The sequence below is a fragment of the Phodopus roborovskii genome, unplaced genomic scaffold (genome assembly GCF_943737965.1).
Source record: "Phodopus roborovskii unplaced genomic scaffold, PHOROB, whole genome shotgun sequence".
NCBI classification, from domain to species: Eukaryota; Metazoa; Chordata; class Mammalia; order Rodentia; family Cricetidae; genus Phodopus; species Phodopus roborovskii.
The window spans coordinates 1,372,228-1,394,191 of record NW_026125554.1 but is presented as its reverse complement, the minus strand read 5'-3'; the positions used below and the strand labels follow the sequence as shown (position 1 = coordinate 1,394,191).

The 21,964-nt window shown below is 53.6% G+C and overlaps 1 protein-coding gene across 1 annotated transcript; it reads right to left on the bottom strand.

Annotated features, from left to right (window-relative positions):
- Positions 1–1,153: 1,153 nt before the first annotated feature.
- On the bottom strand, positions 1,154–19,213 carry Atp8b3 (ATPase phospholipid transporting 8B3). The gene is made up of 28 exons (XM_051177366.1): positions 19,122–19,213; positions 18,111–18,166; positions 17,612–17,703; positions 16,611–16,724; positions 15,575–15,673; positions 15,300–15,361; positions 14,366–14,438; positions 14,222–14,292; positions 13,815–13,897; positions 11,643–11,801; positions 11,143–11,231; positions 10,568–10,758; positions 10,267–10,475; positions 10,022–10,053; positions 9,768–9,924; positions 9,248–9,436; positions 9,048–9,160; positions 7,657–7,821; positions 7,459–7,570; positions 6,693–6,768; positions 6,495–6,597; positions 6,014–6,380; positions 5,692–5,915; positions 4,770–4,853; positions 4,316–4,555; positions 3,251–3,389; positions 2,935–3,062; positions 1,154–1,764 (listed from the first exon to the last, which is right to left on the bottom strand). Exons 1-28 carry the CDS (start codon positions 19,208–19,210, stop codon positions 1,168–1,170), a joined length of 4,113 nt encoding a protein of 1,370 aa, XP_051033323.1. The 5' UTR covers positions 19,211–19,213; the 3' UTR covers positions 1,154–1,167.
- Positions 19,214–21,964: the final 2,751 nt, after the last annotated feature.

The following is a 21,964-nucleotide window of genomic DNA, read 5'->3' as shown; positions in this document are numbered from 1 at the left end:
TTCCTGTATTTCCTGCCCCCACCAATCACGGGGGGGGGGGTGTCTCAAGTATGCTGGCCAAGACCTGGCTTCAAATGGCAGGTCCCATGTCACAGAACCCCACCCGAAGCCCTGCTCCCAGGGCGTGGGAAAGTGTGACCATGGACAGTTTGCCTTATTGTCCCCAAATGGTTCAACCAAAGTTTATTCAGGCTTATCCTGGTGGTCCTTCAGACCCCCTGAGGGTGAGTGTTGGTGGGTTCTCTCAGCTAGAAAGGCTCCCAAGAATTTTTAGTGGAAAACAGAAAACAGGGGCTGCTCTTGGACTCATCCGAAGGCTTCAGCCCCTAGTGAGCAGATGAAGGGCAGCCCTCCCCACACCAGCCCTCAGGTAACAGGGAGAAACCAGAGAAGCAGCACCAGCGTTAACCATCACCGTGCTCGGTTTCATTTTTCTTTGCTCTTTTTCCTTCAGTAAAGCCTTTCCTAGTCATTCAGCTACATGTGTGTTGGCCAACTGTGAACTGGCACAGAGCGGGAAAGAACAGGGCTCCACCCCCCCCCAGAAGGAAGCCCGGGGAAGTGGAGGGAGGATGAGCTCCTCACTCCGGTCAGGGCCCAGCAGCCAGGAGGACCTGAGATGCAGACTATATAAGGGCTTGCTTCTGAGGTCTCTACTCATTAGGGCCAGAGGGTGCTGTGGTGCAGTTGAAGCCAAGGTAGATTTATACACTCAGAAAGAGGGACAAAAACCAACAAAAAATATTTTCCTGAAATTAAACTACCTGACCAGTAAGGGTCGGTATTTCAATAATTTGGGGGGTTTGGTTTTGGTATTTCTTTTTTAAACCTGGGCAGGATTTCCCCTGGCTTCTACCAAAAGAGGAGTTGGAGAAGGAGTGAGCCCAAAGAAGCTCCTGGGTCAGAGGGACCCTGTTTTATTAGGAAAAGGCAAGGACGCGGACCCCTCTTGTCTTTGGATGCTGTTTGTTGACTGGCTATTCCTGCTCCTGTCGGGACCGGGGTAGCTGCTGTATGCTTGTGTGGGTGGAGATGTGCCTTGAAAAGGCACTGGCGCCCATGCCATGGGAGATGCTGCCAGTGCTGTGCAGTGGGCTTCTGCTCCCTTCCAGGCGACTGTCCCACTGAACTGGATGGCTGGGGAATCTCCCAGCCATGGGCTCCTGGTCAACTAGAGCTGTGGCTGTGTTTCTTTGTGGGGACTTCCAGCTGGCTCTGCTTAGGAGAGGCTGAGTCCTTCCAGGGAAGTGACCTCCAAGACGAGGTCCTGACATCCAAGCGCTCTGGCTGACTATCCAAGGTGTACTCTGAGGGCACACTGTGGAAGGCCTGGTCATCCGAGGAGGACACCTGGAGTGAACCTGATGTGACGCTTTTGGAGGTGGGCAGCTTCCTAGTGTCCAAGTGCTGAGTGGCCTGTTTGTCTCCAGTCTGGGAGCTTGTATTGGGGTGGACCTCCTCGTGGGACCCCTTTCCATAGTGCTTGCGCTTCATTTTAGCCAGGATGGAGATCTTCCGCGGATTAAATATTGACTCCTTATGGCGCGAGGGTAGGTCTTCTTCAGATGGGTTCAGGGACTCAAAGATGGTGTCTCCACCAAGTTCCACGGTGGGCCTGCGCAGGATGGTGCCCTGGGTGATCAGGTCGGCGTAGCCCTCACGGTGGGAGAAGGCATAGCTGGATCGGCGGGCGGGGATGCCACGGCGAAGGTGCTTCATGGCAGGCTCCACAGTCACTTCTTCAGTGGGGACCTCCTCCTCCTCCTCCTCCTCCTCCTGCAGAGTGAGGAGACAGGAGACAGTGAGGGCATTAGGGCCCCAACACTGGTCCAGCCCAACTGGTCTGTGGACCAGCATCCAGTCCTTCACTAGGGGCTGCAAGATGGCTCGGTGGGTAAAGACACTTGCCACCAAGCCTAATGACCCCCAAAAGGTGTCCTCTGGCCTCCACACACACCCCACAACAAGAACCTCTCATGCACCCACCACACCCTCGATATACAAATAAAGAAATGTAAATCTGACGAGTCCTTCCTTGACTCTGCAGTGGGTAGACCTTTCCCTGGGACCTGACTCAGGACTTAATGTTAGAAAAAAAGACTTTTAAACATTTTCTTAAACTTGCCAGGCAGTGGTGGTGCACACCTGTAATTCCAGCATTCAGGAAACAGAGATAGGAAGATCTCTGTGAGTTCAAGGTCAGCCTGGTCTTGAACTCACAGCTGTCTCTAACTCCAGTTGCAGGTGAGCCAATGCCTTCTCTGGCCTCTATGGGCGCTGGGCCCACACACGGTGCACAGACATGCATGCAGACAAAACAATCACCCACACACATAAAAAATAAATCTTAAAACACATTTCAATTAGCACCTTGGATTCATTAAAAGTTTCCAGCTCTAAGTACATTTACAAAGTTGTACAACTGTTAACTTCCAGAACATTCCATCACCCCAAATGAAGTCTCATTCCTACGAGAGGTTACCCGCCTCCTCTGCAGCCCTTGTCAGCCAGCACCCCACTTCCCACTTCTGGCTCCCCTATCTGGGGTATTTCCCTGGCATGGAGTCTCACACTGAGTGGCCTTTGTGTCTGTCATTGACCGCAGTGTTTCTGAGGTCTCTCCATGATGTGTCATGGTGTCATTCTTTCTGGAGACTGAGCAGTACTCCAGCACATGGCTGGGCCATATGTGCCAGTCCATGGATGGATAATGGGACTACTTCCCATTTTGCCTAAACTATTCTGAAGCTGTCTTCTTCCCTCCAAGTGGCCCCAGCTGTCAAGGAGTATCCTAAGACACTCACTGTGCTCAGGATTTAGGCCCCTGAGAACACTGGGAGTTGCCAGGGATCCCAGGGACCGGTATCCACTGTCCCCAGATACAATTTCTGTGATAGCTGGAAGGAGCTGGGAGGTTCCCCAGCTGTGCCTCACCTTAGGGCGCAGTTTTACAACAACTGTATGGATAATGCGAAAGGCCAGGACTGGTATCGTGTTCACGGCCACGTTGAGTATGATCACCAGTAGGTTGGAGGGCTGACTGAGCACATTGTAATCAGCAACTGGGAGCAAAGCAAACAGTTGGGGGGGAGGGTGAACACCGGTACCCTTCCCTCCCCTCAGCCACAGGACCCTACCCTGCCAACTCCCTTCCTCCAGATGATGCCAGGTGGTCACGGCAACCTTCCTGTTACCCAAGAGGTCACTGCCTCCTGCCCACGCCCTCCACACACAAACAAGGGAAGCTCACACAGAAATGGGAAGGTCTTTGGCGAGATCTTGTACAACCAGAAGCTCTGAGTGAGGCATGTCATGACAACATAGGAGCCAAGGCTGAGCACGATGCTGCCCACACACAGGAGCGTCCAGTACTTGATGACAAGAATGACCTGGACAAGAGTCAGGAGGTCAGCAACAGGAGGCAGGATGAAGACGCGCAGGGTCCAGGGAAGGGTACCCTCAGAGGAGAAGTCTGTGTTGGGGATCTGGGGAGTGTCCAAGCTGAGAAACTGAGTTGCAATCTCCAACACCCATGTAGAAGCTTAGAATATGGCTGTGCATGCCTGATTCCCAGCACTGAGGATGGGAAGATACTTGGAGCCCACTAGGCAGCCCAACCTAATTAGTTGTAATTTCAATGGAGTCCTGGGGAGATGGCTCAGTGGGTAAAATATTTTCTGTGTAAGCCTGAGGACCTGAGTTCACATCCCCTGTACCCACATAAAGCTGCTTGCTGAGTGTGACTGCACACACCTGTCATCCCAGCCAACCCAAAGCTAGATAGGGGGCAGTGACAAAAATCTACAAAGCCCATGGCCAGGTAACCTGACCACATATGCAATTGTTCCATAACGGTCCATTCTGCAGGAAGCTCCTGAAGCAGGAAGTTAAACCCCACAAAATAGCTTCAGGAAGCCCAGTGGTGGCACGCACCTTTAATCCCAGCACTGGAGAGGCAGAGGCAGGAGGACCTCTGCGGGTTTGAGACCAGCCTGGTCTACAGAGTGAGTTCCAAGACAGCCAGGGCTACTACACAGAGAAGCTCTGTCTCAAAACAAAACAAAACAAAACAAAAACAAACAAACAAACAAAAAAAAAAACAAAAACAAAAAACCCACAAAAAAACAAACAAAATTCAGGAAGTTCCTGAAACTTCCCAGGCTGGCCTCAAACTCACAGAGATCTGCCTGCCTCTGCCTCCCCAGTGCTGGGATTAAAGGCTGTGCCATCATGGTAAAAATTTAAGAGGATAGAATAAAAAGTCAGTGTGAGGCAGAGGCCTCCATGGTTTCTCAGATGTCAGGGTTCCACCTACCTCCAGGGTGATAGTCAGCAACCCAGATATAGCCACCAGTACCCCAAAGGACTGGTGGTCACTAGAGCTGCCATACTTGGAAATGTCACTGCGCATGAGGACCGGCATGAAGAAGTTGATGAGAGATGTAAGGATACCATGGACAATGGCTTGCAGGAAGATGCTGTAGTTGAACAGCTCATCTTTCTGGCCAGCCACATACAGCTCTGGCATCTTTAGGCTCTTTTCAGCAGTCATGTCCTGGACAGGAGGGAGAGCCTGTTAGGGGGGAGTCCAGTGGGGGAGAGCCTGGGGGTGGGAGAGTCCAGTGGGGGAGCCTGCGGGTAGGGGAGTCTGGAGGTGGGGACTCTGGGGGTACAGGGCTCCCACATGAGAGCTCCATGAGACAGAGCTCTGGAAAGGGTAGGTGGCCTGCTGGGGGCAGACAGGGCACAAGATCCTGCATGCCACTCACCTGCTCAAACAGACCAATGTACAGGACTGGGAGCGTAGAGTACAGCAGGTTAAAGAGAGCCAGGAACCAGCCTTCATACAGGGGCTGCAAGGGAGGTGAGACCCTCACCAGACATCCAGGTGTACCTCACACAGGAGCCCCAGCAGCCAGAGGCCAACCACTTGGGACAAGCAACAAGCAATGACAGACATCAAAGTCTGGTACTTTGGAGGAATGTGTAAGGCTTGGGAGGTTCCACAAGCCGTTGGAGAATGAGCTTCTAGATTGCTCTAGAATTGCATCAAGTTTGGATCTAACTAAAGGAGCTAGAGACTAAAGAGCTAGAAGAGACCCAGTGACAGCCAATCTGGGGTTCAGGTCTTCTCTTGATGACAGACCTAACTTTGCTAAGAATAAACACCAGGCTCACAGAGCCTAAGCAACCCAACCCTGGGGATGTGGATGCAGGAGGCTGTCCAGCTGGAGCCCAACCTTGCATGCACGAAACCCTGGGTTTCACCCCCAGCACCAAGCATGGCGCCTAGTAGGCTCTGTACATGTAGGTGAGCCCCAGCCAAACAGTCTTACTATCGACCTAACTATATTTTATGTTATTTTTTGGTTTTACAAGACAGGGTTTCTCTGTGTAGCCCTGGCTGTCCTGGAACTTGCTCTGTAGACCAAGCTGGTCTCAAACTCACAGAGATCCGCCTGCCTTTGCCTCCCAAGGGCTTGGATTAGAGGCGTGTGCCACCACTGCCAGGACCAACCTAGCTATCTAGAATCCATGGTAATACTCCTGCCTCATAACCCCACACTGTCATGATAGGTGTGCACACCACACCTGATCTGCCTAGGTGGCCTTGTACTAGTGGCAGTCTTCATGCCTTAGCTTCCCTAGTGTCAGGATGATAGACATGCAACAATATACCCGTCAGCGCACCTGTGCAGTGAAGCCGCTGAATATGGAGAACCATATCTGGGCCATCATGCTGGCCACCGTCTTGTAGAAAAAGTAACGCAGGAACTTGCAGACTCGCATGTAGGACCAGCGCCCGTGCACAAGGAGCAGCCGCTGCAGGTAGCAGAATTGGGCCAGCACGTAGTCGCTGTTCTGAACAGCCTGCATGCCCTCCTGACCTGCTAGCCCCACGCCGATGTCTGCAGCTGCAGGCGAGGGCCATGACAGCCCGCATCAACCATCAGGGGCCCAGTCACCAAGATCCACCTCCACCCCTGCCCCCAGCCACAGGCCCAGCACCCACTCTTGATCATGTTCACGTCGTTGGCTCCATCTCCGATGGCCAGCGTCACCACCTTCTGGTATTTCTTCACCAAGGCCACCACCAGGGCCTTCTGCTTGGGTGTCACCCTGCAGCAGATGACAGCCTGGCATTTGGAGGCCAGCTCTACAAAGGCCCTCTCCCGCTGCTCCTCGGGGCTCTCGTGGATCTTGGAGGCGACTGATGGGGATTGTGCCAGGGATGATCCAATGTTTCGCCACATCTGGGAGATCCTCCGCGCCTGGAGGAAGTCCATCCTGGACAGACCCAGCTCCTGAGGGACCTCATCCACCACTGCATTCTGGACTAGAGCTCGAGGCTCCTTGCGCAAGGACAGAAGCAGCTGATCCTGAGTGTCGGGTGTGGGGGTGGGATGGAGGAGAAGGGGCTTGGGTCACTAGGCCTGCATCTCCCACTCCAGGTTTCACCAACCCAGCTGCTCCTCACCCTCAGTGACACTCACCAAGAACTCTCCTTTGATAACCAAGGCCATGTTGTGGTGGGTCATTATCTTGAACGCCCTCTGCTGTTCGCTTTCGTTCCTACAGTAGTTCTCCAGTAAACGACTGTGGGAACATGGGATGGATGGAAAGGTGGTGCCATCGTCCTACCTCCTACCCATGGGACCATTTGAGAGTACCAGGGAGGACGACTTGCTTACTTGATGTCCTTATCTTCCAAAATGAGCATGTTCTCCGACAGCAGTTTGCACGCAAAACCAATGTTCACTGCAGTCTCTGCAAAACCAGCCAGGTAGGTAGGTGCACACACTTCGGCTCAGCCACAGATCCAGAGGCCCCGCCCCCGGGCCTGGAGACCCTGTCCATCACGCCCTCCCTCCCCCCCTCCCCCCCCCCGTCTCTTGCGGCCTCCTCCCCCACCCCCTGGCAGGCCGCAATGATTGGTCCAGAGTGCTGTGTGTCATAACAGAGCTGGCCAATCAGAGGTAGCCCTAGGACTTTGGCCCCTGGGCCTGGGGCGTCTGAAAGGGATGGGGAAGCACCGGGAACCCAGGAAGTGGGATGGAGGCTGGGATCCTGAGGCCCACCACACTTTGAGCAAACACGAAAATGTCAAATTTATTTTGAAAGTCACAAACAAAAAATCAAAAGAAAACAAATTAAAAACCAAACAAAAACTAACAAAAATTAAAACCTCAAAAATGGTCAGAGTGGGCATGTCTATACATGGGTAAGAGGGAGCCCCTCAACGCTGACCTGGAGGTCAACAGGAGGTCATCTCAGGGCAGGTGTGTCTCCAAGGGTGTGAAGGGGTCCCCACCCTGCTGTGTGATGGTCGTGATTGAAACTCTCCCGGAGCGAGGGGGATTGCATGAGGCATGTGTCCCAGTCCTGGGGACAATGCAGCTGGCGGGACAGCGCCCCAGGTGCAGCATGCATTCTGGGGCAGCAGAGCCAGGGACCCACCTGGCTTGTCCCCGGTCAGCACCCACATTTTTATGTTCCCCTTCTTGAGGCACTTGATGGTCTCAGGAACGCCATCTTGCAGTTTGTCTTCAATGGCCGTGGCTCCCAGCAGCTGCGGGAGGCAAGTATGTTTTCAGGCGCCAAGACCCAGATCCAAGGGGCCCAGGCGGCCGGTCCCCAACTTCCCAGTCCACCCACCTTCAGGTTCTGTTCCATCTTGTCATACACCAGGTGCAGGGCCTGAGCACGGTTCTGCAGCAGGAGGGTGGCCTCCAGATGCTCGGGTTCCCATTGTTTGTATGCATCCTCCTCCACCTCCTTGTAGGCCAGGCACAGGGTGCGCAGGGTCTGCTCTGCGAAGGACTGCAGTAGCCCCAACCATGAACACCGACCCAGTCCTCAGGGTCCTTGTCCCCAGTCACCAGTGCCCCTGTGCCTCTGGACCTTTGCACAGGTAGCACCCACCCTGCTAACACCGTCCCTATACATGCTTCAGCCAATTCTTTCTCACACTCCTGCCTCAGAACTCCAGAGCTGAGATGACAGGCGTGTCTCTGCCCCAGCTGTTCAGTCAATTCTAAGGTCCTACAGGTCCTCCCCCTTGTAATCCATCCAACTCAGGGTCCCCATCCCAGGACTCCTCCTAACATCACCATGGCAAGCAGACATTTTTGACACCTAGCATCCTTCAAGGCTTTCCCTCTCAGGCCCTTGGGCAGATATGAAACGCGTTCACTCTTGATGGCCAGGGATCCAGGGAAAAGGTCCAGGAAAACTTGCTTATTGTGTCCCTCTATCCCTTAATGGCCTCAGGGGCATGGACCACAGCTATTGGTTGATGGGGGTGTGGTGGGATGGGAGGTCAAGGTTGACTGTCACACTAGCTTTCCATGGTGGTGGGCACCTCAGACAGGCTTGGATTCTTCACTGGACCGCAGTTTACCCAACCACTCCATGGAAAGTTGGTCCAACTAATTGAGCCCCTGGAATCTTAATCTGAAGGGCCTAGATCCCCTCTCCCCACGACAGAGGGCACCTGAGAACCCTCAGCAAAGCCTTTGAACACGCAGACACTCCCAGCCCTGCAGAACTAAGGACATTCCAGACAGCATTGGACTAAGGGCAAAGACAGTTCTAAGTTATCCGAGGGCCTCTGGAGGTGGGTCTTAGGGCTGTGACTTGAGGATTAAAAGAAGTGAATAACAGAGCCATCATTTGAGGGGCATGTGCAGAGGTCCACCTTGCCCCCTGAGCTCAGAGAATGTGGCAAGTGGTGCTGCAGTGAGGAGGGACCAAGGGGTACAGGCCAGCAGGAGACGAGCCACATCCTCCAACACTGAGCCAAGGAAACCTGGCTTCAGCTATGGAGAGCAAATCTACAGCTGTAGCTGGGAAGGGGAGGCACCCAAAGCACCCTTGGGGTACCCTGTGTGAAGTAGAAAGATGCTGCAGATTCAGCTCCTGTCCCCTTCTGTGTATGGGTGGGGAGTGGAATGGGGTGAACATTTTGGGCCATGAGCGACTTGCTCATGTATGTGACTGCCTGTCTCCACACTCATGCACACTGGCCTCCCCAGCAGGAGACTCACAGCTAAGACTTCCTCTGTGGTCTCCTCCATGGTACCCTTCGTGTGAAGGCGTTCCAAAATGACTGTATCAGCACCCTTAGTGTAGAGGCAGATGGAACCCTCTGGGTTTCGGACTGTGAGAGGAGGGGAGAAGGCCCTGATGTCTGCTTGCCCTCTGCTGCAAGGCACAGGGGCGGCAGGGGGTGGGGGCTGGGGCTTACCCAGCACTGACATCCGTTTTCGAACACTGTTGAAATCCATCATGGCCAGAACCTGGTAGACCCGTTCCTCCCCCAGCTCCACCAGGGTAATGGTGTCCTGGGTCCGAGACAAAAACACGTAGCCAAAGTTCCGGGCAGCGGTGACCAGTGCCTCCTCATCAGGGGAGGCAGCCTGGTACAGCAGCTGGTCTGACAGAGAGAAAGGGGGATGGGTAAGAAGGGGTGGGGGTGGAGTGGGGATGGGAGGGGGTGGAGTGGGGATAAGGAGGGGTGAGGTTTGTGGGTGAGAAGGGTTGGCCAGCCATCTCTTAGCAGCCCCTTGCCACAGCCTGGCCCCTTGGACAGGGATCACACAACAGAACCTAACTTCCAGCTCTAAGGCAAGGGAAAGATACAGTCCCTGGGGACCCAATGTGGGAAATGCATTGAACAGCCTCCAGGCTCTGGGGACTTCTGTCCAAGAGGCTGAGCCAGTGGCCCCTGGATGGCGGGCAGAGACAAACCATGCCTGGCCACTCACTGTCTTTCTCCTGTACCATCACAGTGTGGCAGATGGCTAAAAGACGCCAGAACTCCTTCACTACTGTATCCTGCTGGCCTTGCACAAGGGATTCCAGCTCCTTATTGTAGAACTGGAGTTTGCCATCGGCGAACTGGTTCCAGGCATATGGGTTCCGCTGGAGACAGCAGGGAGCAGGCAGGGTCAGGTGATCTGCCACTAACCCCATCCAGGCCTACCTGTGCTTTCCATCAGGCTGGGTCCACGGGGCTTACCTTTCGGAGTATGCCATGCTCATCATCCGAATCTGGGGAAAGAACCTGATTCAGGATTTGGCTGCCCCTGTGGAGCCCACACTTAGGGATTCCTCCACCCAGGTTCAGGCTTCCAGGGGACACCTGATATTATCAAGTTTGGGTCCACATGGCCCATGGTCTGGTTCTGAGTTCAGGTGTTCATTAGCTGACCCCCCAGGGCAACCTCACTAGGAAGTTGTGGGGGCAGGGGCTGGGGACATCACCGTAGATGCAGCCATTAATGCAGCACTTCTTGAAGGTCATGATGTTCTGTGTCAGCGTCCCGGTCTTGTCTGAGAAGATGTACTGCACCTGACCCAGCTGGTCATTGAGGCTGGTGCTGCGGGCCTTCGCTGGCATATCCAGGGGCTCGTAGTACATATTGAGATCCCAGTTGATGAAAAAGCTATTGCCTAGGTAGATGAACTCAGCACTGCAAATGGCCAAGTCCATGCTGAAGTCAGTTTTGATCCAAGTTCCACAACCTGTGGGAAGGAACCCCCTAAGGCCTGTCCTGAAGCTTACATGATGAACATGGCCATGGGTATCATGACGCTGAGCAAGATGAGGAAGCCCCAGAAAATGAAGAAAGACTCCATGGCTTCTGTGCTCTTGTGCAGTGCCAACAGGTAGTAGTGTTTGCCTTTGAACTCTTTCACCATGAAGGTGAAGCCCAATGTCAGCACCAGGGACACGACCACCAGGCACATGAAGATCTGTGAGGTAGATGGAGATGGTAGAAGCGTTGCACACAGGGATCCAGCAGACACAGGGTGCCCGGGTTAAGGGAGAACAAGAGGGCAGGAGGGATCTCTAAGGGTTCTGGTCCGGCCTTGGGGTTCCTTGTCTAATACAAGCTGGCCTCTGAGTCCTGATCCTTCTACATCAGGCGACCATAAAACATAATACAAAAGGAGCCCAGGGTAGGTCTGTGACGTCAGTATAGGCAGGGGGATGGGAGTTCAAAATTACCAAGGGCTGCGCAGCAATAAAAACAACCAGGAGGAAGAGGAGGGAGGATGAGGAAGCAACAGGGTATCTGCAGAGAGTTGAGCCACCACCTTGTTCCTCAGAGCCCCAAGCTCTCCTGGATACCTTACCAGGATCACCAGCTTGTTCATCAGCAGGTCCAACTTGGTCCTCTTCAGATGAATCTTCCCACAGTTTTTCATGATCTTTGTGTCTAAACCTGTAAGATTTATTTCCATCCCTGCACACCATTCAAGTGTCCACCTATCTATCTATTCATCCATTCACCCATGTATCCAACCATTCAATCACCCATCCATTTACCTATCCATCCATTCACCCATTCATCAATCCACTCATTCACTCATCCACCCATCCATGCATCCATCTATCAACCACCCACCCATCCACCCACCCACCCATCTGTCCATCCACCCATGCATCCACCATTCACTCACCCACCCATCCTTCCTTCCCTCTACACAACATTCCATTTTCTCAGCAATAACCAGAGCACTGACCACTAGCCCATCTGACAGTACCCAGGGCCCACATCATGCAGGCTTTGGGTCCCTCACTAACTTCAAGGTTCTCCCTCAATTCCCTAATCCAGATGTCTACTGCACCGTACCAGCATAGATGACCAGGCCATAGCAGGTGTCTGTGTTGCGAATCTTGCAGCCACGCAGGAGGAGGTTCCCGATGTCCAGTGGGTACTTACTGCTGTTCCACTCCAGGCTCCCCACAAAGTGATGCATCCGGCTGTTGGGTTCCTCACAAATCACTGTACCTGTGGGATCCAGTGAGCATCGGCCATATGGCCTCGGCACTGGCCTTGGTCCTGCCACATTCCTATCACTACCCTCCTAGGTCCACATGTCCCTCTTGGCACCCCAGCACCATCTCTCAACTTCCTTTGACATGCTCCAAAGTCGATGTGTCATGGCCTCGAGACCTTTGCATACACAGTTTTTGCAAACCAATAGCCCTCCCTCCCTCTCCAACCTTTCCCTTGTGGCAGCATCTTGGATGGATGTGGCTTCAATGTCCATGCTTTCAATGACAACAGTGTCTGTGAGCCACCCCTCCTCAGACATCTCTGTGACCCTCACAGGTCTACAGACAGATGACCCACAGGAGGCAAAAAAGCAGTTCTGCTTAAGGCAACTCAGTAGCCAGTGTTGGTTCAAACCCCAAGTTGTTTGGTTTTTGCATATTTAAGCATGTCACAATTTGGTGAAAACTTATTCTGATGATGAATAACTCAATCCTGTGTGCCCAGAAAGATAAGTTCTAGAAAGGTGGTGGCACTCCTCTAATCCCAGCACTCAGGAGACAGAGGCAGGGGGATCTCTATGAGTTCAAAGTCAGCCTGGTCTACAGAGTGAGTTCAAGGACAGCTAGGGCTGCACAGAGAAACCCTGTCTGAAAGAAAAAAAGAAATCTTTTTTAAAAATCAACAAAATAAAGAAGAGATAAAGCTAAGGACATTTGGCTCCAGCAGAAGGCAGCCTCACCCATGATCCTCTGCTGTTTTAAGAGCCCAGGGCCTAGTGGTCATGTGTGACCCATGGGGGACAGGCATAGAAGACAGGCAAAGACTCTGAGTTCAGCATTTTCCCAAGGCATGTTTAGCATGGATAATCCCTTGGGGGTCCTGACTTGTTGACCACCCAGCATTCCAAGGAGGAGGAAGCTCTGTCCTTCAGAGGAGGAGACCCAAAGATCAGGGAGGCTTGCACTGGGGCCCCTCTGCCACCCCCACACACGGTCTACTCTGGAACTTCCTCCTTCTCACTTGACACACTAAATGAGCATGTACTGTGTGCCAGATGCCCTGTAGGCCCTGGGGTCTTGCATGACAGAGGGGTGCAAAAGCCACAGAGGTCTTTGTACTCACAGGTCAGTGCCAGGAAAACCTAGAATGTGAACCACATAGGTTCACACTGAGTGCCCAGAGGTCACACTGAATCCTTCTTCCAGCCTTTACTGTAATTGTTTGTTCTTAGTCAATCTATAGGACACATCTTTTTGTTTTGTTTGTTTTTGTTTGTTTGTTTTTGGAGACAGGGTTTATCTGTGTTGCTTTGGAGCCTGTCCTGGAACTCTCCCTCTGTAGACCAGGCTGGCCTCGAACTCACAGAGATCCTCCTGCCTCTGCCTCCCCAGTGTTTGGGATTAAAGATGTGCCCAGCCTTAAACTTTTAGTTACACAACTGTGTATAGATGTGTGCACATGTGTGCAGGAGCCTGTGGAGACCAGAGGCTCCAGGTCTTCTGGAGCCAATGAGAACCAAACTCATGTCCTCTGCAAGAGCATCAAGTGCTCTTAACCACTGAGTCATCTCACCAGCCCTCAAACCTGGGATCCTCCTGCTTCAGCCTCCTCAGTGCTAGAATAATTGTTAAGTTCTAAGGAAGATTAGAGAAACCAAGTCAGGTGTGCTGTGGTTTGAGATGATATGCGCATTTATGCCACGAGAGTAAATTACCTTTGCACTAAGACAGAAAAAAATAAAATCTCTTAATTGGCTTTTGCCAAACAGTGACTATGCCAGCTTGGGAGGTTTTTTTTTTTTTTTTTTTTTTTTTTTTTTTTTTTTTTTTTGTGGTAGAAAAGGAACTGCGGGTATGTAGGGCGTGAGGCATGGGGTCCCTTTCCAGGGTGTTAGCATGGAAGAAGAGACTCAGGCGCCACAGGCTGGCAAAGACTGACCCCAGCTGTGCAGACCCCACCCACCATCCATCTTGACCCAGCAAAGGAGGCATAGAGAGGCACACAGCCCTGCCCTGGTCCCCTCACCCTGGAAGGAAGCCATCTTCTTTGGGCTAGTAAGTTCATGGTGTGTGACCATCAGAGCCTGTTTGAACTTCAAGTTGGTCTCCCTAGGGACAAGAGCAGAGTGAAAGTCATGGAAAAAATGTAGCCGTGGATGACACCCTTCAGTAAGAAGCTGTACTTCCTTCTAGGCCCTTGCCCACTTTTGCTGAGCACCTATGAACAGAAGGATGAGGCTCAGAGAGGGCGAGGGCCTTGTCTGAGGCCACACAGCACAACTGCCCATGGTCAAGGCTGGGCCTAAGCGGTCTGGACTGGGAGCAGATACACTGTTGCCCTGAAAGCTTAGCTGGACTACCTGGCTGTCTCTTAGCCACAGGGGAAGCAGGGATCCTGTCGCCCAAGCCCCCAGGTAAGCCACTGCTTCTTACCCATCAATGTCTGCAGTTTCCACGTAGCACAGGCTACTGGGTTCTGTGCTGGCCAACAGGAGCATGTCGGCCTGGGATGGGGCAGGGAGGAGTCAGGACTGCTGGTGGACCTTCCCCCAAGGGCACTTGTGGGGGGGGGCTCACCGGGACGATGCTGTCTTTGGCGAGACACACCACATCCCCCACACACAGATCCTTCCATTTCTTCCACAGGAAACTACAAGGAGGGCAGGGAATCAGGGCATGGCTCACCCTGCCCATGTGCCTAGCCTTCACTGCAGCTGCTGGAGCCACCTCTGGGGCTCTTGCCCCTGCTGAGCCACCACCCTGCAAGGCTCAGCTCAGCTGCTGCTGCCTCCACTTATGTTCCCCACACAGGGCCCATGCTGCACTCTCCAGGCCCCATCCCTGTCCTTAGCCTGTCCTCAAGGAGTTCCCTTTGTCTGAACTCTATACTCCACAGAGCCAGAGTCAACCCCAGCATGCCAGACAGCAGCTTCCTAATAAGTTCAGGCTTAGGTTCAGTTCAGTCTCAACTGGGATGCACCTAGTGTGTGTCCTAGTTACGTATTTTGAGACAGGGTGCCTCTGTAGCTGTGGAGCCTGTCCTGGAACTCCCTTTGTAGACCAGGCTGGCCTTGAACTCACAGAGATACACCCGCCTCTGTCTCCTGAGACAAAAGGTGTGGGATTAAAGGTGTGGACACCACCACCTGGTTGGGTGGGCAAGTCTTTATGGCATTTTCTTGACGGATGATTGACGTGGGAGGGACCCACCCCTGTGGGTGTGGCCAGTCCTGGGCTGTATAAGACAGCAGGCCCAGCAAGCCTCTAAGGCCTCTGCATCAGCTCCAGCCTTGAGCACGTTCCTGCCTGACTGCCCTCCCAATGGACTGTAGCTGTGAGCTGCAGTGAGCCCTTTCCTCCCAAGTCATGTTTGGTCATGCTGTTTACCACAGCAACAGACAATAAGCTAGGACAGTGTGGGAAGGTACTAGCCTCCCAGTGGCCTCCCCCATATGTTAGAATCTCATTGTCCCCAGACGTCCCCCATCCCTGTGGTAGTTGTCAGCCTCACCTCTTCCCTCTCAGGATCTGGCAGGGTCTGTTGTTAATGATCTTATCACTCCTGTGTCGACCCTGGACCAGCACAATGAGGATCAGAGAGGTGGCCCTGTCCCCACTCTGCCCAGGTTCCTGCCCAACTGTGCCATTGCCTGTCCCCAGAGTGGATTCCCAAGACAGAGAGGCAGAGCCTGAGGGTGTCTGCCCACAGTGGCTCCCCCTGTGCTCACTCTCTGCTCCTTGTGCGTGGCCCCATACCCTGGCCATCGCCATCCTGGCCTCACTCACAATATCATCAACCAGGTCACGGGTGGCTCGGATCACAAGCAGGCAGACCAGAGGTGCAAAGATGGTGAACCAGGGTAGTGTGGAGATCTCAGGGATGCTCTGTGGGTACCAGGAGAGCACCAATGACCTCTACCCTGCCCTCTTCACACAGCTCTCACCTTCCCTTCCTGTCCCGTCCCCTCCCAGGAAACCAGGTTCCTCCTCCTTCATCTCTGAGCCCTGTCCTGCCACCTCTAGGGAACAGTCACAGACCACTGCAGTCCTGGACTGCCACTTCTCAAGTCTTCTGCAGACAAGAGGTCATGGTGGGCGTGGCCTGGTTGACTCTCCTGCACACAGCTGGTGCTCAATACATGCTTTGTAATTTGATGGGTAAAAGCAGAGCAGAAATGAGGTGCTGGGCTGGTGGGTGCACCTGAGCCCACCAGGTGAGTGCGGTGGAAGGGACCCTGTGAAGCCTACATTGGTAAGAGTGCTGTGCCTTCCTCATCCTGCAGCCAGCATTTACTGAATGTCATGAGCACCTGTTGAATGTAAGGTCTTCATTCAGCATGCTGAGTGCCTGCTGAATATAAGGCCTTTGGGGCAGCATTTGCTAAATTACTATTGCATGTATTTCCTCTAGCCAGCATGGGAGGAGCACCTGCTGAATGCCAGCATTTACTGAGCACCTGCTGAATACAAGGCCCCAGTATAGTGCTTGATGAATATAAAACCCATCTCATGCACCCACCTTTGGCTTTCAGCATATATGATGCCCCTCCTGCTTGCCAGGGCCTGGGCAGCTAGCACGCAGGAGGGAGACAAGAGGGACTTTAAGGCCGCCAGTCACACAGTCACACAGACAAGAACACAAGAGTCTTCAGAGAAATGACCCCTTCAAGGCGGCTCTAGCGACCCTGAGGCCCCACCTCACCCACCCACCCGCTGGCCCTGCCCCACCCCGCCCCATCCGCCCTACCGACGCCCCGCCTGCCCGCTGGCCCTGCTCCACCCACACCTCGCCCATCCTCTGGTCCCGCCCTGCTCCGCCCACCTGCAGGATGATGATGAGAAGGAAGTAGAGATTGGACATACGATGGAACTGCTCAAACAGGTTCAGAGGCAGGAAGGAGAAAAAGTTGTACTTGGCCGTGTGGATGGCGTTGCTCTAGAACAAGAGCCATCAGCTGTCGGCATGCCGCGCTGCCCCCATTACAGGAGCCCCTGGCCAGCCCTGCCCACGGCATCTGACTGTCCACCCGTCCCACCCTATAAGGCAGCATCAATAAAGCATATACCAAGCCGATACTGAATGCCCGCCGGGCCAGCATCGAGGATAAGAAAACTGTAAGGCTTCCAGCCAGTCTTGATGGAAGCAAGGTCTTGATGGAGCGCCAGCTGAATGCAAGGCTTCCAGCAGGCATTAATTGAGGTTCTACTTAGTGCAAAGTCATGGAGCTGAGTGAGACACAGCAAGGGATTGTGGGTATGCCTGATGGGAGTCCTGAACTGACATATATGTAGAATTAGCTCATAGGGAACGAGGTGAAATTAGGGACTGGGAGAGAATGGACATCACTGTCATGATTAAAATAAGGAGGGCATGAAATGCCTGGTAACACTGTCCTGTCTTCCCAGCACCCAGGAGGCTGGGCCTGAAGGATCCTGCCTGGATGACAGAGAGAACTGAAAGTCACTCTTTATTGAGTAAAAGGTAAAATGTATGCTCAAAGCCCCGCCTAGAATCCCCCTGTGAGGGCTGGGGGCGTGGCCAAGGTGGAGCCCTGCCTTGAATCCCCCGGTGAGGTGATTGGGCATGACTCAAGAGATGGAGCCCACCTTCCTCCCTGACCCCAGCATTCAGCATCCATTCCTAATCCTGCAATAAATTCCTTAGTGCTGGGGAAGCTGAGGCAGGAGGTTCGGGAGTTAAAGTGCAAACTAGTTTACCTGTGAGGTCTCCTTTAAAAAAATAACTCTGAGAACTCCCAGGGTGGATCCTGGCGCACTATGGGGTCAGGCACCATGGAGAGCAGCTGTCCAGGGGTGACTCACCTTATACTTCTCCTCTCTCCACCACAGAAAGCCCTTCTTCCTGAACTGCTTGTGGTAGGCTCGATCGTTGGCTTTCACCTCCCAGGTGAACGCTGTGGAGAGAACAGGGCAGCAGGCGCTGCTGGGGCTCCGCTAGGGACAACCTCAGGCAGTCGCCCTGGAGCCTGAGGGCTAATAGGCCCCCAGGGACCCCAGGTACATTGATGCCCATCTCAGGCCAGGAACTTGGTAAACAGCGGGACGAGACAGGGGAGCTGCTGGGGACCCAACAGTCTCTGCACCTGGAGGCAGATCGTGGGTGCAGTGACAGTTGGCCTCTTACCCACAAGCCATTTCATTTCCATCAGAGAGCAGGGTCCCAGGAACTCATCACAGGATAGACTGAGGACAGAGCCCCAGCCCTGGCAACCCCATCCTGATCTGTAGTGCTGGCTGGGGGGTGAGCCGCCACCCCAAGTTCCCCTCTCCACCCTGCCTTACTGGTGACATGGGGCCACACCTGTGTCTTTATCCTCTAGATCTTCCCCAAGGTGAACATCATCCATGCTGGTGGGGCTGTGGGGTGGGAAGAAAGAGCCCTAAATCACAATCAATCACTCTTCCCCACAGTCCTGCTGGGGGTGAGGTGTCTGCCCAGACCGTCAATCTTATGCCTGGGAGGCTGAAGCAGACAGATTGCAACCCAGCCAGGCATAGGTTTTGTAGCAAGATTTTGTCTTGGAATAAAAACAAAAGCTGGGGTGTAGCATAGTGGAGATTATCTCTCTCACACCAATCGTCCATCTGAACTCTCCACTCTGGGCTTTTGGGACCCAGCCTTATACCCGGGATGAGGGGCACTGCTGCTGAGGTGCTGTGGCCTGGCCGAGGGAGCATTGAGGACGTCCTGGCTGCCCCAACAGTCTGCCCTGTGCCCCCCTGTTCCACCTGTTCCCAAAAGGCCCAACAAGCACCCCACACGTGTGTGCTCAATCCATGTTCGCTGATTGACCCCACGGGGCTGAGGGGTATATATGTGACATCATCTCACAGCCTGTGTGTATGAGCATAGAGCCATTTAAAAATAGATCTAGCCTGGTGTGGTGGCACATGCCTTTAATCCCAGAACTCAGGACATGGAGGCAGGTGGATGTCTGTGGTCTGGCCTTGGGGATGCTAAGTGTGGTGACACATGTCAACCTGATAACCTTTCTGATCATTTATGTTTTGAGGCAGGGTCTCACTGTATAGAACAGGCTGGCCTTGAACGTATGATTCCCTTGCCTCAGCCTCCTGGAGTAGCTAAAATGACAGGGGTGTTCTACATTACCTGGATGTTCTGGTGTTGTAGCTGGGGACCTAGGTCTTCACCATAAGTCTTAACAAATTGTACTCAGGCAACTAACAGTTGCCCCCCTCATCCCTGGCAACTCTGCACCCCCACACTCCCAATACTCCAGCAATCTCCCAGCCTGCCACCCGCCCCCAGTCCACAGCATCCTCACCCTCCCTGATAGGTGGGGTTCCTCACCCTTCAGGTTTCATTCTGTACTTCCCAGAACGGCCCGTCTGGATCTTGCGCCTCCTAGGGGCTTCCTGTGCAGCTGGGATGTCCCCCATCCTGCCTCTGGTCACCTCTCTTCTTCTAGAGCTTTCACTTAGTGTTTGCTGAACCCCGCATCTCCCCCAGGGTCAGGGACTGTTCGTGTCTGAGTCATGTGTGTCCCTAGGGCATCTTGGGGCAGGGCGTCCTCTGGGCCCAGCACCAGTTGTCCTGGGAGACTGAACCTGCTTTTCCGTGATTATCAAGGAAAACTGAGACTCAGGAAGTGGGAGGGCAGGATAGAGAGAGGAAACCAGTGGACAGCTGGGAGCCTGAGGGACCCAGTAGTCCAGTGGATATCAATTTTCCTGATGCTGCAACCATTTAATATAGCTCCTCACGTGGTGTACCCTAACCATAACATTGTTGTTTCGAGACCAGGTTTCTCTGTGTAGTCCTGGCTGTCCCGGAACTCAGAGATCCTTCTGTTTCTGCCTTAGACTAGCGCCACCACCAGACCTGGCTACATTATTTTATTGCTACTTCATAACTTTTTGCTATTATTATGAATTATGTTAATATGTGTTTTCCGATGGTCGATGGTCTTAGGTGACCCTGAGGAATCTCAAACCACAGGTTGAGAACCGCTGCTCTAGTCAAGAGACTTCCTCTCCAAAGTGTACCTCAGGCAAGAACACAGCCCACTCACCAGACACCTCACTGGCAGTTTCCCCCAGTGACCACAATGCATAGATAGCCTCAGTGAACTCTGTCTAGTGGTCACTAGACTGTGCAGTCCATAACTCTAAACTCGGTGTCTGATTTTATGGACCTCTAGGGGGCTCCATCTCATGTCCCACAATGCTAATACTCTAGCCCTGTGACCCTAAGAGCTCAGAGAAGTCACACAGAAGCCCTAGGATGCACAGCTCGTGAGCATCGGTGTTCACCTGAGAGGGCTTTGTGGGGCCGGGCTGCCGAGGGAGGGCCGCCAGCGGCGTCCAGGGCCGCCGATGTTGTAGAGCTGTTAGCCTGGTGCCAACGGGCCTGAAACGGGCGGCGCGGGCTTGAGGGGCGGGGCATCGCAAAGAGGGCGGGGCCTACCAGGACCATAAGATCTGAGGCTTCAGGGAGGGGAAACGAGCGGGATCAGGCAGTTGGGGCGGGCTCTAGAGAAAGTGGGGCTTAGTTGAGAGGCACGGGAGTAAGGGCAGAGCCCGGTATTGTGGTCATTGTGGTGTGGCCAGGCCTTGTGGGCGGGGCCCTACCTTATGAGCCTGGCGGGTGGATCCAGGCATTGTGGGCGTGACCAAACTTGTGCCGGCGGGGGTGGGGGAGGGAACATGTTTGTGGGTGGTGCAAGAATGGACTGGGCTTGGTTGGCATCATGTGTAGAGGCCAAGGCAGCTTCCTGGGCAGCTCTACGCCTGGTGGATAAAGCCACGCCTCATAGGTGGTGTCATGTTTCATAGGTGGAGCTGTGCCTCACGAGCGGAGGCATGCATCATAGGCCAGGAAGAGAGACAGGGTTTGGCCACAGAGACAGAGAAGCCTTGCTGAGAGGTCAGGCAGCAGGCAGGCAGGGATCTGGAGCTACTGGGGATGAGACCAGACCTAGGAAAATAGTGAAAGGGTGAAGTCATTATCCAGGGCACAGGCTGCAAATCGGTGGGAAGCTACCAGCGCAGGGCATCCCTGAGGTGTCATGAAGGGACTCTGTGGAGATGGGTCTGAGCAGGATTTGAGCTCAGGCTAGCCTCAAGACAAGACCCACAGGTTGAGAACCGCTGATCTAACCAATCAAATATTTCTCAAGACCTTTTTGGATGGCCTTTATCTGGGAGAGCCTCTATGCAGACTTATACAGGGACAAGGGCTCCTCCAAGCACAAAGGCCCTGAGGTTTTCAATGCAGAGCCAGGTTTAGCTAACAGAAAGGTCCTGGTGGGCTGGCCTCCTGTCCTGAGTGAACCTCCTGGAGATTTGACATGTCCTGGGCAGGGTACAGGCAGACACACCAAGACAGACATTTAGACTTTTGTGAATACATCGGCACCATTTATTTTAAAAAACAGAAACAAAAAACTTGTTTACAGAAGGTAGACGAGAGGACAGATTGGTCAGGAGAACCCCTGAAGGTAGATGGTCCAGTTTCCCCCAAGGAAGCTCCCATGGACCCTGCAGCTCCCTGCCCACCAAGATCCCCATCTCCCACCACCTGAAGCTGAAAGGGCCAAAGCAGCCACAGGTGGCTTCATGGAGCATTTGGACTAGGCTCCTACAGAGCCCTGGCCCTCATAACTGGGTCCCCATGCAAGGCTCTAATTCCAGAGAGCCAGGCCAGGGCTTGATGGCTCCAGGCCTCCTCTGCCCTGCAGGTAACTGGCAAGAGGAGGTCTGATCAAGCCCAGGTCACCTGGGACACAAGGACTGCAAAATTTATTGTCTCCTGGGATGGGGACAGAGTGGCCTTGATGGCCAGGACTTTTCTCAAGATTCCAAGTGGCAGAGGTTCCTGGTCTCCACCTGAAACTTGTCTAAGTAGCTGGGTCCATAACAGGCAGAGAGCGGCATTGAAACCACTCCACCAGCCTGCACTTGGGACACACAGTGACCCTCAGAAGAGGGCTGGCAAGCACAGCCTACCCAAGAAGCATTGGGGTGTCTCATAAACTTCCCCAGAGCAAGGTGGCATGGGCCCACTTGGGGTCAGGAATGGTTTTTGGGCAAGGGAATAATCTGTTTTTCTTGACCCTGGCCACTGGGACAGGGGCCACAAGGAGGCGTGTCAAGGTCCTACCTGGCCCCCAAAGCACCACACACCATGAAATC

Excerpts from the sequence above, each read along its gene's own strand:
- Atp8b3 (XM_051177366.1), bottom strand. The coding sequence starts at position 19,210 with ATGGGGGACATCCCAGCTGCACAGGAAGCCCCTAGGAGGCGCAAGATC. Across the intron at positions 17,704-18,110 it reads TCTAGAGGATAAAGACACAG|CGTTCACCTGGGAGGTGAAA; the intron begins GTGTGGCCCCAT and ends TTCTCTCCACAG. Across the intron at positions 5,916-6,013 it reads CGACGTGAACATGATCAAGA|CTGCAGACATCGGCGTGGGG; the intron begins GTGGGTGCTGGG and ends CCTCGCCTGCAG.